At 36.4% G+C, this 14,502-nt stretch overlaps 1 protein-coding gene and 1 non-coding gene across 2 annotated transcripts; both read left to right on the top strand.

Moving 5' to 3' along the window:
• Positions 1-6,006: 6,006 nt before the first annotated feature.
• Positions 6,007-6,082, top strand: TRNAS-AGA (transfer RNA serine (anticodon AGA)). The gene has a single exon. It is a non-coding gene; the product is annotated as a tRNA-Ser (tRNA).
• A 5,132-nt stretch (positions 6,083-11,214) lies between these two features.
• LOC136394774 (protein Tob1-like) lies at positions 11,215-13,391 on the top strand. Its single transcript, XM_066368462.1, has one exon. It carries the CDS (start codon positions 11,604-11,606, stop codon positions 12,618-12,620), a length of 1,017 nt encoding a protein of 338 aa, XP_066224559.1. The 5' UTR covers positions 11,215-11,603; the 3' UTR covers positions 12,621-13,391.
• The last annotated feature ends 1,111 nt before the right edge of the window (positions 13,392-14,502 follow it).

The following is a 14,502-nucleotide window of genomic DNA, read 5'->3' as shown; positions in this document are numbered from 1 at the left end:
TGGTCCTCACGAACACCTAAATAAAGAAATAGCAAGTATAAAAAAGGATATTGAAATATTAAAAAAGAATCAGAAATGAAAAATACAATATCCGAAATAAAGAACACAATGGAAGGAATTAAAAACAGGATGAATACAGCTGAGGATCAAATCAGCGAGTTGGAGGACAACTGGAATGAAGACATGAAAGCAGAGAATAAAAGAGAAAAGAGACTCAAAAAGTCAGAGGAAACTCTTAGAGAGCTCTGTGACAACATGAAGAGAAATAACATCCGCATCATAGGGGTTCCTGAAGAAGAAGAAAAAGAACAAGGGATAGAGACCTTGTTCAATCATATCATAGCTGAAAACTTCCCTAAATTAATGCAAGAGAAACTCTCACAAGTCCAAGAAGCACAGAGGACTCCATTAAAGAGAAACCTACCCCAAGACACATCATAATTAAAATACCAAAGCTAAGCGATAAAGAGAAAATATTAAAAGCTGCAAGAGAAAAAAAAGTTATCACCTAAAAAGGAGCACCCATAAGGATGACATCCGACTTCTCAACAGAAACACTTGAGGCCAGAAGGGAATGGCAAGAAATATTCAAAGTAATGCAGACAAGAACCTACAACCAAGACTACTTTATCCAGCAAGGCTATCATTTAAAATTGAAGGAGAAATAAAAAAGTTTCCCAGACAAAAAAAAACTCAAGGAATTCATTACAACCAAACCAATGCTGCAAGAAATGTTAAGGGGCATGGTGTAAACAGACCAAAGTGGGAAAAGAATATAGCAAAAGAGAAATACAGCTTTAAAGAATAAAATGGCAATAAACAATTACGTGTCAATAATAATCCTAAATGTAAATGGATTAAATGATTCAATCAAAAGACATAGGGTAACTGCATGGATAAGAAAACAGGACCCATACATATGCTGTCTACAACAGACACACCTTAAATCAAAAGATGCACATAGGTTGAAGGTAAAAGGATGGAAAAAAAGCATTTCATGCAAATGGAAATGAAAAAAAAGCTGGGGTAGCAATAATTGTATCAGACAAAATGGACTTTAAAACAAAGAACAGCCTGACCTGTGGTGGCACAGTGGATAAAGCATTGACCTGGAAATGCTGAGGTCGCTGGTTTGAAACCCTGGGCTTGCCTGATCAAGGCACATATGGGAGTTGATGCTTCCAGCTCCTCCTCTCTCCTCTCTCTCCCTCTCTGTCTCTCTCTCTCCCCCTCTCTCCCCTCTCTAAAAATGAATAAATAAATAAATAAAAACCAAAGAACATAGTAAGAGATAAAGAAGGCCACTACATAATGATAAAAGGAGTTATCCACCAGGAAGATATAACTATTATAAATATCTACACACCTAATATAGGAGCACTTAATATATAAAGCAGACTTTGATGGATATAAAGAGCGAGATCAACAGCAACACTATAATAGTAGGGGATTTTAATACCCCACTAAAATCACTAGATAGATCCTCAAGAAAGAAAATTAACAAAGAAACAGCAGACTTAAAGGACACACTAGATCAACTTGATTTAATAGATATCTTCAGAACCTTTCTCCCTAAAGCAGCAGAATATACATTCTTTTCAAGTGCTCATGGTACATTCTCTAGGATAGACCACATGTTAGGGCACAAAAGTGGTCTCAACAAATTTAAGAAGATTGAAATCATATCAAACACTTTCTCTGATCACAATGGCATGAAACCAGTAATCAACCACAACAGAAAAGCTCAAAAATTCTCAAACACATGGACACTAAATAGCAGGTTGTTAAATAACGAATGGATTAAGAATGAGATCAAAGAAGAAATAAAAAAAATTCCTAGAAACAAATGATAACGAGCATACAACAACTCAAAATTTATGGGACACAGCAAAAGCAGTACTGAGAGGAAAGTTCATAGCACTACAGGCACACTTTAAGAAGCTAGAAAAAGCTCAAATAAACAACTTAACCCTGCATCTAAAAGAACTAGAAAAAGAACAGCAAGTAAAACCTAAATGTAGTAGAAGGAAGGAAATAATAAAGATCAGAGCAGAAATAAATGACATAGAGACTAAAGAAACAATACAGAGGATCCATGAAACTAGGAGCTGGTTTTTTGAAAAGGTAAACAAGATTGATGAACCTTTAACTAGACTCACCAAGAAAAAGAGAGAGAGGACTCAAATAAATAAAATTAGAAATGAGAGGGGAGAAATAACAACTGACACAACAGAAATACAAAGGATTGTAAGAAAATACTATGAAGAACTGTATGCCAAAAAACTAGACAACCTAGATGAAATGGACAAATTCCTTGAAACATACAATCTTCCAAAAATCAGTCTGGAAGAATCAGAAAACCTAAACAGACCGATTATACCAAATGAGATCTAAAGAGTTATCAAAAAACTCCCAACAAAGAAAAGTCCTGGGCCAGATGGCTTCACAAGTGAATTCTACCAAATATTCAAAGAAGAACTAACTCCTATCCTTCTCAAGCTATTTCAAAAAATTCAAGAGGAAGAAAGACTTCCAAGCTCCTTTTATGAGGCGAGCATAATTCTGATTCCAAAACAAGGCAAAGACAACACAAAGAAAGAAAATTATAGGCCAATATTCCTGATGAATATAGATGCTAAAATCCTCAACAAAATATTAGCAAACCGGATCCAACAATATATGGAAAATATCATACACCATGATCAAGTGGGATTTATTCTGGGGAGGCAAGGCTGGTACAATATTTGCAAATCTATCAATGTTATTCATCACATAAATGAAAGGAAGGAGAAAAACCACATGATAATTTCAATAGATGCAGAAAAAGCATTTGATAAAATCCAGCACCCATTCATGATCAAAACTCTCAGCAAAGTGGGAATACAGGGAACATACCTCAACATGATAAAAGCCATCTATGACAAACCCACAGCCAACATCATACTCAATGGGAAAAAATTAAAACCAATCCCCTTAAGATCAGGAACAAGATAGGGGTGCCCCCTTTCACTGCTCTTATTCAACATAGTGCTGGAAGTCCTAGCCACAGCAATCAGACAAGAAGAAGAAATACAAGGCATTCAAGTTGGAAAAGAAGAAGTAAAGCTATCATTATTTGCAGATGATATGATATTGTATATAGAAAATCCTAAAGTCTCAATCAAAAAACTACTGGACCTGATCAATGAATTCAGCAAGGTGGCAGGATATAAAATTAATACTCAGAAATCAGAGGCATTTTTATACACCAACAATGAACAATCAGAAAGAGAAATTAAGGAAACAATCCCCTTCACTATTGCAACCAAAAAAATAAAGTACTTAGGAGTACATTTAACCAAGGAGACTAAAGACTTGTACTTGGAAAAGTATAAAACATTGATAAAAGAAATCAAGGAAGATACAAACAAGTGGAAGCATATACCATGCTCATGGTTAGGAAGAATAAACATCATTAAAATGTCTATATTACACAAAGCGATTTATAAATTCAATGCAATACCAATTAAAATACCAGTGACATACTTTAAAGATATAGATCACATATTCCAAAAATTTATAGGGATCCAAAAGAGAACACAAATAGCCTCAGCAATCTTAAAAAAGAAGAATAAAGTGGGAGGTATCACACTTCCTGATATCAAGCTATACTACAAGGCCATTGTACTCAAAACAGCCTGGTACTGGCATAAGAACAGGCACATAGATCAATGGAACAGAACAGAGAACCCAGAAATAAACCCACAGCTCTATAGACAACTGATATTTGACAAAGGAGGTAATACAATACAATGGATTAAAGACAGCCTCTTCAACAAATGGTGTTGGGAAAACTGGACAACAACCTGCAAAAAAATGAAACTAGACCACCAACTTACACCATTCACAAAAATAAACTCAAAATGGATAAAAGACTTAAATGTAAGGCGTGAAACCATAAGCATCTTAGAAGGAAACATAGGCAGTAAGCTCTCGGACATCTCTCGGAGCAATATATTTGCTGATTTATCTCCACGGGCAAGTGAAATAAAAGACAGGAAAACAAATGGTACTATATCAAATTAAAAAGCTTTTGCATGGCCAAAGACAATAAGAACAGAATAAAAAGACAAACTACACAATGGGAGAATATATTTGACAGTATGTCTGATAAGGGGTTAATAACCAAAATTTATAAAGAACTTGTAAATCTCAACACCAGAAAGACTAACAATACAATCAAAAAATGGGCAAAAGAAATGAATAGACACTTCTCCAAAGAGGATATACAGATGGCCAATAGGCATATGAAAAAATGCTCAACATCATTAATCATTAGAGAAATGCAAATTAAAACCACAATGAGATATCACCTCACACCGGTTAGAATGGCGCTCATCAACAAAACAACACAGAATAAGTGCTGGCGTGGATGTGGAGAAAAGGGAACCCTCCTGCACTGCTGGTGGGAATGCAGACTGGTGCAGTCTCTGTGGAAAAAAGTATGGAGATTCCTCAAAAAATTGAAAATCGAACTGCCTTTTGACCCAGCCATCCCACTTTTAGGAATATACCCCAAGGACACCATAGAATGGTTCCAGAAGGAGAAATGCACCCCCATGTTTATAGCAGCATTGTTCACAATAGCGAAGATCTGGAAACAGCCCAAGTGTCTGTCAGAGGACGAGTGGATTAAAAAGCTTTGGTACATATATACTATGGAATACTACTCAGCCATAAGAAATGATGACATCGGATCATTTGGATGGACCTTGATAACATTATATGGAGTGAAATAAATAAATTAGAAAAAAACTAAGAACTATATGAACCAATGCATAGATGGGACATAAAAATGAGACTTAGAGACATGGACAAGAATGTGATGATAACAGGGCATGGGGTGGAGGAGTGGGGAAGGGGCGAGGAAGAAGAGAGAGGGAGTGGGGGGAAGGTAGGGGCACAAAGAAAACCAGATAGAAGGTGACGGAGGACGATTTGACTTTGAGTAAGGGGTATGCAGCTTAATCAAAGGTCAAAATAATCTGGAGATGTTTTCTTGGAACATATGTACCCTGATTTATCAATGTCACTGCATTAAAATTAATAAAAATAAGATTTAAAAAAAAATTAAGACAGCATGGTATTGGCCTAAAAGGACATACAGACCAATAAAACAGAATCAAGGGCCCAGACGTAAAACCACATATATATGGACAAATAATCTTTGACAAAGGAGCCAAAAACACACAATCAAGAAAAAAAGTCTCTTCAATAAATGGTGCTGGGAAATTGGAAAGCCACATGCAAAAGAATGAAACTTGACTACAATTTGTCTCCCTGCACAACATTTTACTCAAAATGAATCAAAGACCTAAATATAAAATCTGTGACAATAAATCACATAGAAGAAAACATAGATACTAAACTCTTGGACCTTAGCTGCAGAAAACATTTTATGAATTTGACCGCAAAGGCAAAGGAAGTAAATGCAAAAATAAATGAATGGGACCATAGTAAACTAAAAAGTTTCTGTACATCAAAAGAAGCTGACAACAAAACAAAAAGGCAGCCAACCAAATGGGAATTGATATTCATAAACAACAGCTCCGATAAAGGGTTAATATCTAAAATATATAAAGAAAAATATATAAAGCTCAGCAACAAACAAGCAAACTATCCAATTAAAATATGGAGAAAGTATCTGAACAGGCACGTCTCCCATGAAGACACACAAACAACAAATAGATATATGAGAACATGTTCATCTTCACTAGCTATTAGAGAAATGCAAATCAAAACTATAAGATACCACTTCACACCTGTTAGATTGGCTATTATCAAGAAAATGGGTAATAAGTGTTGGAGTGTTTGTAGAGAAAAAAAAACAAAACCCTCATTCACTGCTGGTAGGAATGCAAACTGACTCAGTAGTTATGGATGGCAGTTCCTCAAAAACTTAAGAATAAAGCCCATATACCCCAGCAACCCCTCTGGTAGATATCTACCCTCAAAACTCAAAAACAGGCCCTGGCCGGTTGGCTCAGCGGTAGAGCGTCGGCCTAGAGTGCGGAGGACCCGGGTTCGATTCCCGGCCAGGGCACACAGGAGAAGCGCTCATTTGCTTCTCCACCCCTCCGCCGCGCTTTCCTCTCTGTCTCTCTCTTCCCCTCCCGCAGCTAAGGCTCCATTGGAGCAAAGATGGCCCGGGCGCTGGAGATGGCTCTGTGGCCTCTGCCTCAGGCGCTAGAGTGGCTCTGGTCGCAACATGGCGACGCCCCGGAGGGGCAGAGCATCGCCCCCTGGTGGGCAGAGCATCGCCCCCTGGTGGGCAGAGCGTCGCCCCCTGGTGGGCATGCCGGGTGGATCCCGGTCGGGCGCATGCGGGAGTCTGTCTGACTGTCTCTCCCTGTTTCCAGCTTCAGAAAAATAAAAAAATAAAAACAAAACAAAAAAAAAAAAAAAACTCAAAAACATTGGTATGTGAAGATGCATGCACCTTCATGTTTATTGCAGCATTATTCACATTGGCTAAGACATAGAAACAACTAGTGTCCTTCAATAGAGGACCGGATAAAGAAGATGTGGTAAAAAAAAAAAAAAAAAAAAAAATGTGCTACATATATGTAATGGAATATTACTCAGCCATAAGAAATGATGATATAGCACCATTTATGACAACATGGATGGCCCTTGAGAACATTATACTAAGTGAAATAAACAAACCAGAAAAAGATAAGAACTATATGATTTCACACATAGGTGTGATATAAACTGAGACTTGCCCTGGCCAATGGCTCAGTGGGTAGAGCATCAGCCTGGTATATGGATGTCTCAGGTTAAATTCCCAGTCAGGGCACACAGGAGTAGTGACCATCTGCTTTTCTTTCTCTCTCTCTCTCTCTCTCTCTCTCTCTCTCTCCTCTCCCTTTTCTCCTCCTGTCGCCAGTGGCCTGATTGTTCTGGAATGACCCCAGGAGCTGAGAATAGCTCAGTTGGTCCAAGTACTGCAACTTCAGGTGCTAAAAATAGCCCAGAACTGGAGCATCAGCCCCAGACAGGGTTGCCAGGTGGATCCGGTGAGGGCACATGCAGGAGTCTGACTCACTATCTCCCCTCCTCTCATCTGAAGCAAACAAACAAACAAACAAACAAAATCTGAGACTCATGGACATAGATAAAAGTAAAATGGTTACCAAAGGGAGGGGGGAGGGGGGAGGGGGGAAGGGAGTAAAGGACAAATAACGATGATGGAAAATGAATTGAATTTGGCTGATGGGTACACAATGCATTCAACAGTTCAAGTGTTATAGAAATGTTTACCTGAAACCTATGTACCCTTATTATTCAGTGTCACCCCATTAAATTTAATTTCTAAATTAAAAAAAAGATATATATATAATACACTTGAGATTGATGAACATTAGTGTATGTTAAGTTTCAATAAATATAAGTGTGCAAAATCTGAATGAGTTAATGAATAAAACTAAGATAATGTTTATGTTCTACCTCTTATGTTTACCTTTATAATTTATCACACATTAATTTTTTTCTCACATATGGTATAAGGTGGAGAAGGAGGTTAACTTTATTTTTTGTTGTTGAAGCAATGTTTCTTAAGTCGATTTTTTTCTTTTACCATCAAATTACATTGACATCTCATATTGTTGTTATTTTTGCTGTTTTACTTACAGTTGAAACATGATTTCCTAAATAAGCATAAGGGACCAAGTGAAAAATATGTAATTTAATACTTCACTAACCTATTAGTAATCCCTTGGGATTTGCATTGTTCTTCTTCATTGCTCCGATACTCAAATTTATATTTTGCACTTATGAGAAGGAAAGACTCAAGTAGTGGTTGTTTCCAGTTAATAGGATTATTTCTTAATTAATGTATCATTTAATGTATATTTACTTAGCTCCTATTATGTTCAAGTACCTGTGTGGTAGTGGGTTATACAGGTGATAAAAAATTTCTTTCCACATAGTCATAGTTATATTAACAAAGTGCCTTGAGTTTTACCCTTAAAAACTTCCTACTGCTTAACTTTTTATGCCTTTTCTATTTCAGACTCAGTTCTAACACAGTTCATCTCAATAGGTAAACAAAGAAAATTAAAGGATAAAAGGGGATACCTTAAAAGGGAGTGCCCTAAAAAGAAAAATACCTATCAAAAAGAAGGATACAACATTTTTCAAAAACTGTGATAACCAATAGAATAATTGAAAGAAGCCAGTCAGAGAAAGACATATGCCATATGGTCACATTTATATGTGTAATGGAATGAGAAAATAAAATGACAAACATGGAACAGACTGACAGCTGTCAGAGCGGAAAGGGATTGGGTGCTAGATGAAGGAAGGTAAAGGAATTAAGCAAAAACACATAGACACAGACAACAGTGTGGCATTAACTAGAGGGGAAAGGGGGTGGGGTAGATGGAGGTGGAAAAAGGGGGAATTAATGGGGACTAAAGAGACTGCTTTGGGCAGTGGGCACACAATGCAGTGTGTAGATGATGTTTTGTTGAGTTATATACTTAAAACCTGTGTGGTTTTGTGAACCAATGCCACCCAAATAATTTCAATAAAAAATATATATGGTCAAACAATTTTTGATAAAGCGGCCAACAACACACAATGGAGAAAAGAAAGCCTCTTCAACAAATGGTGCTGGAAAAACTGGAAAGCCACATGCAAAAGAATGAAACTCGACTACAGCTTGTCCCCTTGTACGAAAATTAATTCAAAATGGATCAAAGACCTAAATATAAGACCTGAAACAATAAAGTACATAGAAGACATAGGTACTAAACTCATGGACCTGGGTTTTAAAGAGCATTTTATGAATTTGACTCCAAAGGCAAGAGAAGTGAAGGCAAAGATAAATGAATGGGACTACATCAGACTAAGAAGTTTTTGCTCAGCAAGAGAAACTGACAACAAAATAAACAGACAGCCAACTAAATGGGAAATGATATTTTCAAACAACAGCTCAGATAAGGGCCTAATATCCAAAATTTACAAAGAACTTATAAAACTCAACAACAAACAAACAAACAATCCAATAAAAAAATGGGAAGAGGACATGAACAGACACTTCTCCCAAGAAGAAATACAGATGGCCAACAGATATATGAAGAGATGCTCATCTTCATTAGTTATAAGAGAAATGCAAATCAAAACTACAATGCGATACCACCTCACACCTGTTAGATTAGCTATTATTAACAAGACAGGTAATAGCAAATGCTGGAGAGGCTGTGGAGAAAAAGGAGCCCTCATTCACTGTTGGTGGGACTGTAAAGTAGTGCAACCATTATGGAAGAAAGTATGGTGGTTCCTCAAAAAACTGAAAATAGAACTACCTTATGACCCAGCAATCCCTCTACTGGGTATATACCCCAAAAACTCAGAAACATTGATACGTAAAGACACATGCAGCCCCATGTTCATTGCAGCATTGTTCACAGTGGCCAAAACATGGAAACAACCAAAAAGCCCTTCAATAGAAGACTGGATAAAGAAGATGTGGCACATATACACTATGGAATACTACTCAGCCATAAGAAATGATGATATCGGATCATTTACAACAAAATGGTGGGATCTTGATAACGTTATATGGAGTGAAATTAGTAAATCAGAAAAAAACAAGAACTACATGATTCCATACATTGGTGGGACATAAAAACGAGACTAAGAGACATGGACAAGAGTGTGGTGGTCACCGGGGGCGGGGGGGGGGGCGCGGGAGGAAGGAGGAGAGGGGGAGGGTCACAAAAAAAAACTAGATAAAAGGTGACGGAGGACAATCTAACTTTGGGTGATGGGTATGCAACATAAGTGAATGACAAAATAATCTGGACATATTTTCTTTGAATATATATACCCTGATTTATTGATGTCACCCCATTAACATTAATAAAAATTTATTAAAAAAATAAAATAAAATAAAAAATAAAGAGGAAGCAAAGACCAATCTAATAGAAGGAAACAACAAAAGAAAATAGAAACACTGTGGATGCAATGAGATAGTGGTAAGAAAATTCAACTATAATACTATGAGGAGTATGAGAGATTTTATGTAGGACAGCATCTAGAAGTATAAAAACTACTATTTTCAAATCTTTTTCGCAGTGGTGTTCCCAGTCTCCAAGTCAGCCATTCATTTGATATTTGGAAGATACTATTTTTTCTCTAAAAGCAGAACATAAATACAAGACTTTGAAAAGCTTTGCAGCATTCCCTATAAAAAGCTAAACTTTGTCCATTAATAGTTGGTTAAATCTTTCACTCAGGGGTCTAGAGTATCTTTCTGATTCTCTAAAAGCTATCACTCAAAATGAAAGTTAGCAAAACTTTTCTTGATTTTTCCTCCAGGAATTTCAATAGTTTGTAGACAAATACTTAGTTCTATTGAATCACTCTTAACCTAAAATGTTGTTTTCTTGACCAAATTATGACTTTAATAAATAATTCAAATGCAGAAATTATTCTAACATGAATGGGTATGTCAGCTTAAAAAATCCAATAATCCTTAAAGAAAGGGAACATAATCCTAATAGCCTACAATTTAATATATATAATGCCAAACAAATAGTAAGAAAAAAACAATTACTAGATATGTTTTAAAAAAGCAAGAAAACATGATAATCAAGAAAAACTAGTAAACATAAACTGACTCCAAGATGACTCAGATGTATAAATAGTTACTAAGAAAGTTAAGTTATCTATGGAAACTATGTACAAAACTTAACAGAAAAGATGGATATAATAAGAAAAATTTTGAAAATTTTCAACAGAGCACAAAGAACTAAAACAAAAATTCTTTTTAAAGTTCTAAAATTAAAGAATGCAATAGTTGATACAAATAAAGTGTTGATGGGTTTTTCAGAAAAATGGATACAAGAGAAAAAAGGAATTAGTGAATTTGAAGATAGATTATCTAAATTCATCATCTTTGAAAAACAGATAGAAATTTAAAAATTGAAGAAAATTAGTGACTTTTTTAGGACAAAAGCCAGGCGGAGATCTAACCAGAATTTTCCAAAACCTTGATCAGAAATTTAAAGCCTACAAAACTGTGAAAAAAATAAATATCTGTGGTCTATGGTGATTTGTGATTGTAGCCCAAGCTAATACTCCTTATGAAATACGTACTTTAAAAATACATTATAAAACTGAGAAGGAGTGAAGCTCTGGCCCGGTGTGGTGCGTGTGCACTCAGGGGACGCTGGGCCGGGCCCGGGCTGCGTGGAGAAGTGAGCGCGCTCGCTTGACCTCGTCCTCGCCACCCAAGTCAGAGGGGCGACCTCTTGAGGCCAGCACCAAGGCCCCGTCCGCGCTCCGCTCCCGGCCACGTCGTCGTGCACTCAGCCGGCTCGCCGCCGAGCCCCGCGTACCCCCGCCCTGCCGCCCTCTCTCCCCCGCCCAGCGGCGAGGTCTGTGGTCGAAGCAGCCCCGAAGCAGCTGAACAAGACCACTCAAGGTGAAGGATAATCCAATACCAGCACTTTGAATGAAAATTTGTTTCTCTGCCACAAACTGAACACTTTTTTCTTGGTGTGTGTGTGCGTGTGGAAGTTGAAACACAAATCTAACTTTGTGGCATAGCAGCTATGCAGCTTGAAATCCAAGTAGCACTAAATTTTATTATTTCATATTTGTACAATAAGCTTCCCAGAAGACGCGTCAACATTTTTGGTGAAGAGCTTGAGAGACTTCTTAAGAAGAAATATGAAGGGCACTGGTATCCTGAAAAGCCATACAAGGGATCAGGGTTTAGATGTATACACATAGGGGAGAAAGTGGACCCCGTGATTGAACAAGCATCCAAAGAGAGTGGTTTGGACATTGACGATGTTCGTGGCAACCTGCCGCAGGATCTTAGTGTTTGGATCGATCCATTTGAGGTTTCCTACCAAATTGGTGAAAAGGGACCAGTGAAGGTGCTTTATGTGGATGATAATAATGAAAATGGATGTGAGTTGGATAAAGAGATCAAAAACAGCTTTAACCCAGAGGCCCAGGTTTTTATGCCCATAAGTGACCCAGCCTCATCAGTGTCCAGCTCTCCGTCACCTCCCTTTGGTCACTCTGCTGCTGTAAGCCCTACTTTCATGCCCCGGTCCACTCAGCCTTTAACCTTTACCACTGCCACTTTTGCCGCCACCAAGTTCGGCTCTACCAAAATGAAGAATAGTGGCCGCAGCAACAAGGTTGCACGTACTTCTCCCATCAACCTTGGCTTGAATGTGAACGACCTCTTGAAGCAGAAAGCCATCTCCTCCTCAATGCACTCTCTGTACGGGCTCGGCCTGGGTAGCCAGCCGCAGCCGCAGCCGCAGCCTTCCCAGCCGCCGCCGCCGCAGCAGCAACAGCAGAAAACCTCTGCCCTTTCTCCTAATGCCAAGGAATTTATTTTTCCTAATATGCAGGGTCAATGTAGTAGTACTAATGGAATGTTCCCAGGTGACAGCCCCCTTAACCTCAGTCCTCTTCAGTACAGTAATGCCTTTGATGTGTTTGCGGCCTATGGAGGCCTCAATGAGAAGTCTTTTGTAGATGGCTTGAATTTTAGCTTAAATAACATGCAGTATTCTAACCAGCAATTCCAGCCTGTTATGGCTAACTAAAAAAGGAAAAAAAATGTATCGTACCAGTTAAAAGTACAAGTTAAAATGCTCGGGCCCAAGGAGGATTTTTTTTTCACCTCCTTGAGATTTTTTTTTTTTAAGCTTATAGTAAAGATGCATTCAAGCTTGGTTACAAAAATAAAACATGCATCATTTTTCATTTGCCAACCAAGCACAAAGTTATTTTATACTGACTGTATATTTTAAAGTATACTCTCAGATACGGCCTCTTACAGTATTTAAGATATAGCAACGACATGGCTGATTTTTTTTTTTATAAAAAATTGGCACTAATAAGTGGGTTTATTGGTCTTTTCTAATTGTATAATTTAATTTAGTACAAAGTTTGTAAAATATCATAGGATATATATATATTGTTTCTACGACATGGTATTGCATTTATATCTTTTTACTACAGTGATCTGTGACAGCAGCAGCTTCATGTTGTATTTTTTTTACTGAAATTGTAAAATATCCATCTTAAAAACATCAACTATTCTAAAAATTGTGTACAGGATATTCCTTTAGTGATGGAATTAAAATGTACGAATATTTGCTTTTTCAAAAAATGTATTTTCTGTTAAAGGTTTAAAGATTTTTGCTATATATTATGGAAGAAAATGTAATCGTAAATATTAATTTTGTACCTATATTGTGCAATACTTGAAAAAAATGGTATAAAAGTATTTTGAGTCAGTGTCTTACATGTTAAGAGGGACTGAAATAGTTTATATTAAGTTTGTATTAAAATTCTTTAAAATTAAAAAAAAATACATTATAAAACTTAAAAAACTGCATGCTAATAATTTCCTATGTGAATGTAACTATGTATATATGAGACTATATTTTTTAATATTTTGTTTTGATGTAACATGTAATCTACTCTCTTTTAATTATTAAGTGTACAGTATGGTATCAACTATCAATATATGAACATTGCTGTACAGTAGATTTCTAAAACTTTTCCATATCGCTTAATGGAAACTCTACATTCATTGAACAGCAACTTTTGTGTTTCTCTTTTACTCTAAACATCTGGCAACAACCATTCTACTTTTTGCTTTACTGAGTTTGAACAGGATTATTCAGTATTTGTTCTAGCTTACCTGAACATCCTTATTTCATTTAACATAATGTCCTAAAGATATATTGATATTAGATGACAGGATGTCCTTCTTTTTAGCAGCTAAATAATATTACACTGTATGTACATACCAAATTTTCTTTATTTCTCTGTCAGTGGATACTTAGGTTGGCATACAAAAAGCTAACAGTTATATAAAAAGACATTCAATATTCATCAGAGAACTGAAAATTTAAATTTTAATGATATCACCTATCCCTGTTAGAATAGCCATTAATAGGACACCCCAAAAAATAACAAACTGATGGTGACAATATGAGTAAGTTAGAACCCTGGCGCACTGTTGATGGGAATGTAGAATGGTGCAGTCATTATGGAAAACAATATGGAAAGTCCTCAAAAAATTAAAAATAGAACTACCATTTTATCCAGCAGTCCCACTTCTGGGTATTTATCCAAAAGAATTGAAAATTGCTCTTGAAGAAATATGTGTACTCTCAGTTCACTAAAGTATTATTTATAATAAACAAAAGATGAAAAACCTCTATATTCTTTTTTAATTTTTTATTGAATTTATTGGGGTGACATTGGTTAATAAAATATTATAAGTTTTAGGTATATAAATTTTTCAAATTATATTTAGAAAATTAAATTTGACAGGATGACATTGATTAATAAGAGTATATAAGTTTCAGGTAAACATTTCTATAACATTTGAACTGTTGGTTATACTGTATAGCCATCACCAAAGTTAAATCATTTTCTGTCACCTTATATTTTTCCCTCTTTACACCATTT

The sequence above is a fragment of the Saccopteryx leptura genome, chromosome 2 (genome assembly GCF_036850995.1).
Source record: "Saccopteryx leptura isolate mSacLep1 chromosome 2, mSacLep1_pri_phased_curated, whole genome shotgun sequence".
NCBI lineage: Eukaryota > Metazoa > Chordata > Mammalia > Chiroptera > Emballonuridae > Saccopteryx > Saccopteryx leptura.
Note: the sequence above shows the minus strand (reverse complement) of the source record. Positions and strands in the feature narration are given on the sequence as shown.

Coding starts and splice junctions, on each gene's coding strand:
- LOC136394774 (XM_066368462.1), top strand. CDS start 11,604: ATGCAGCTTGAAATCCAAGTAGCACTAAATTTTATTATTTCATATTTG.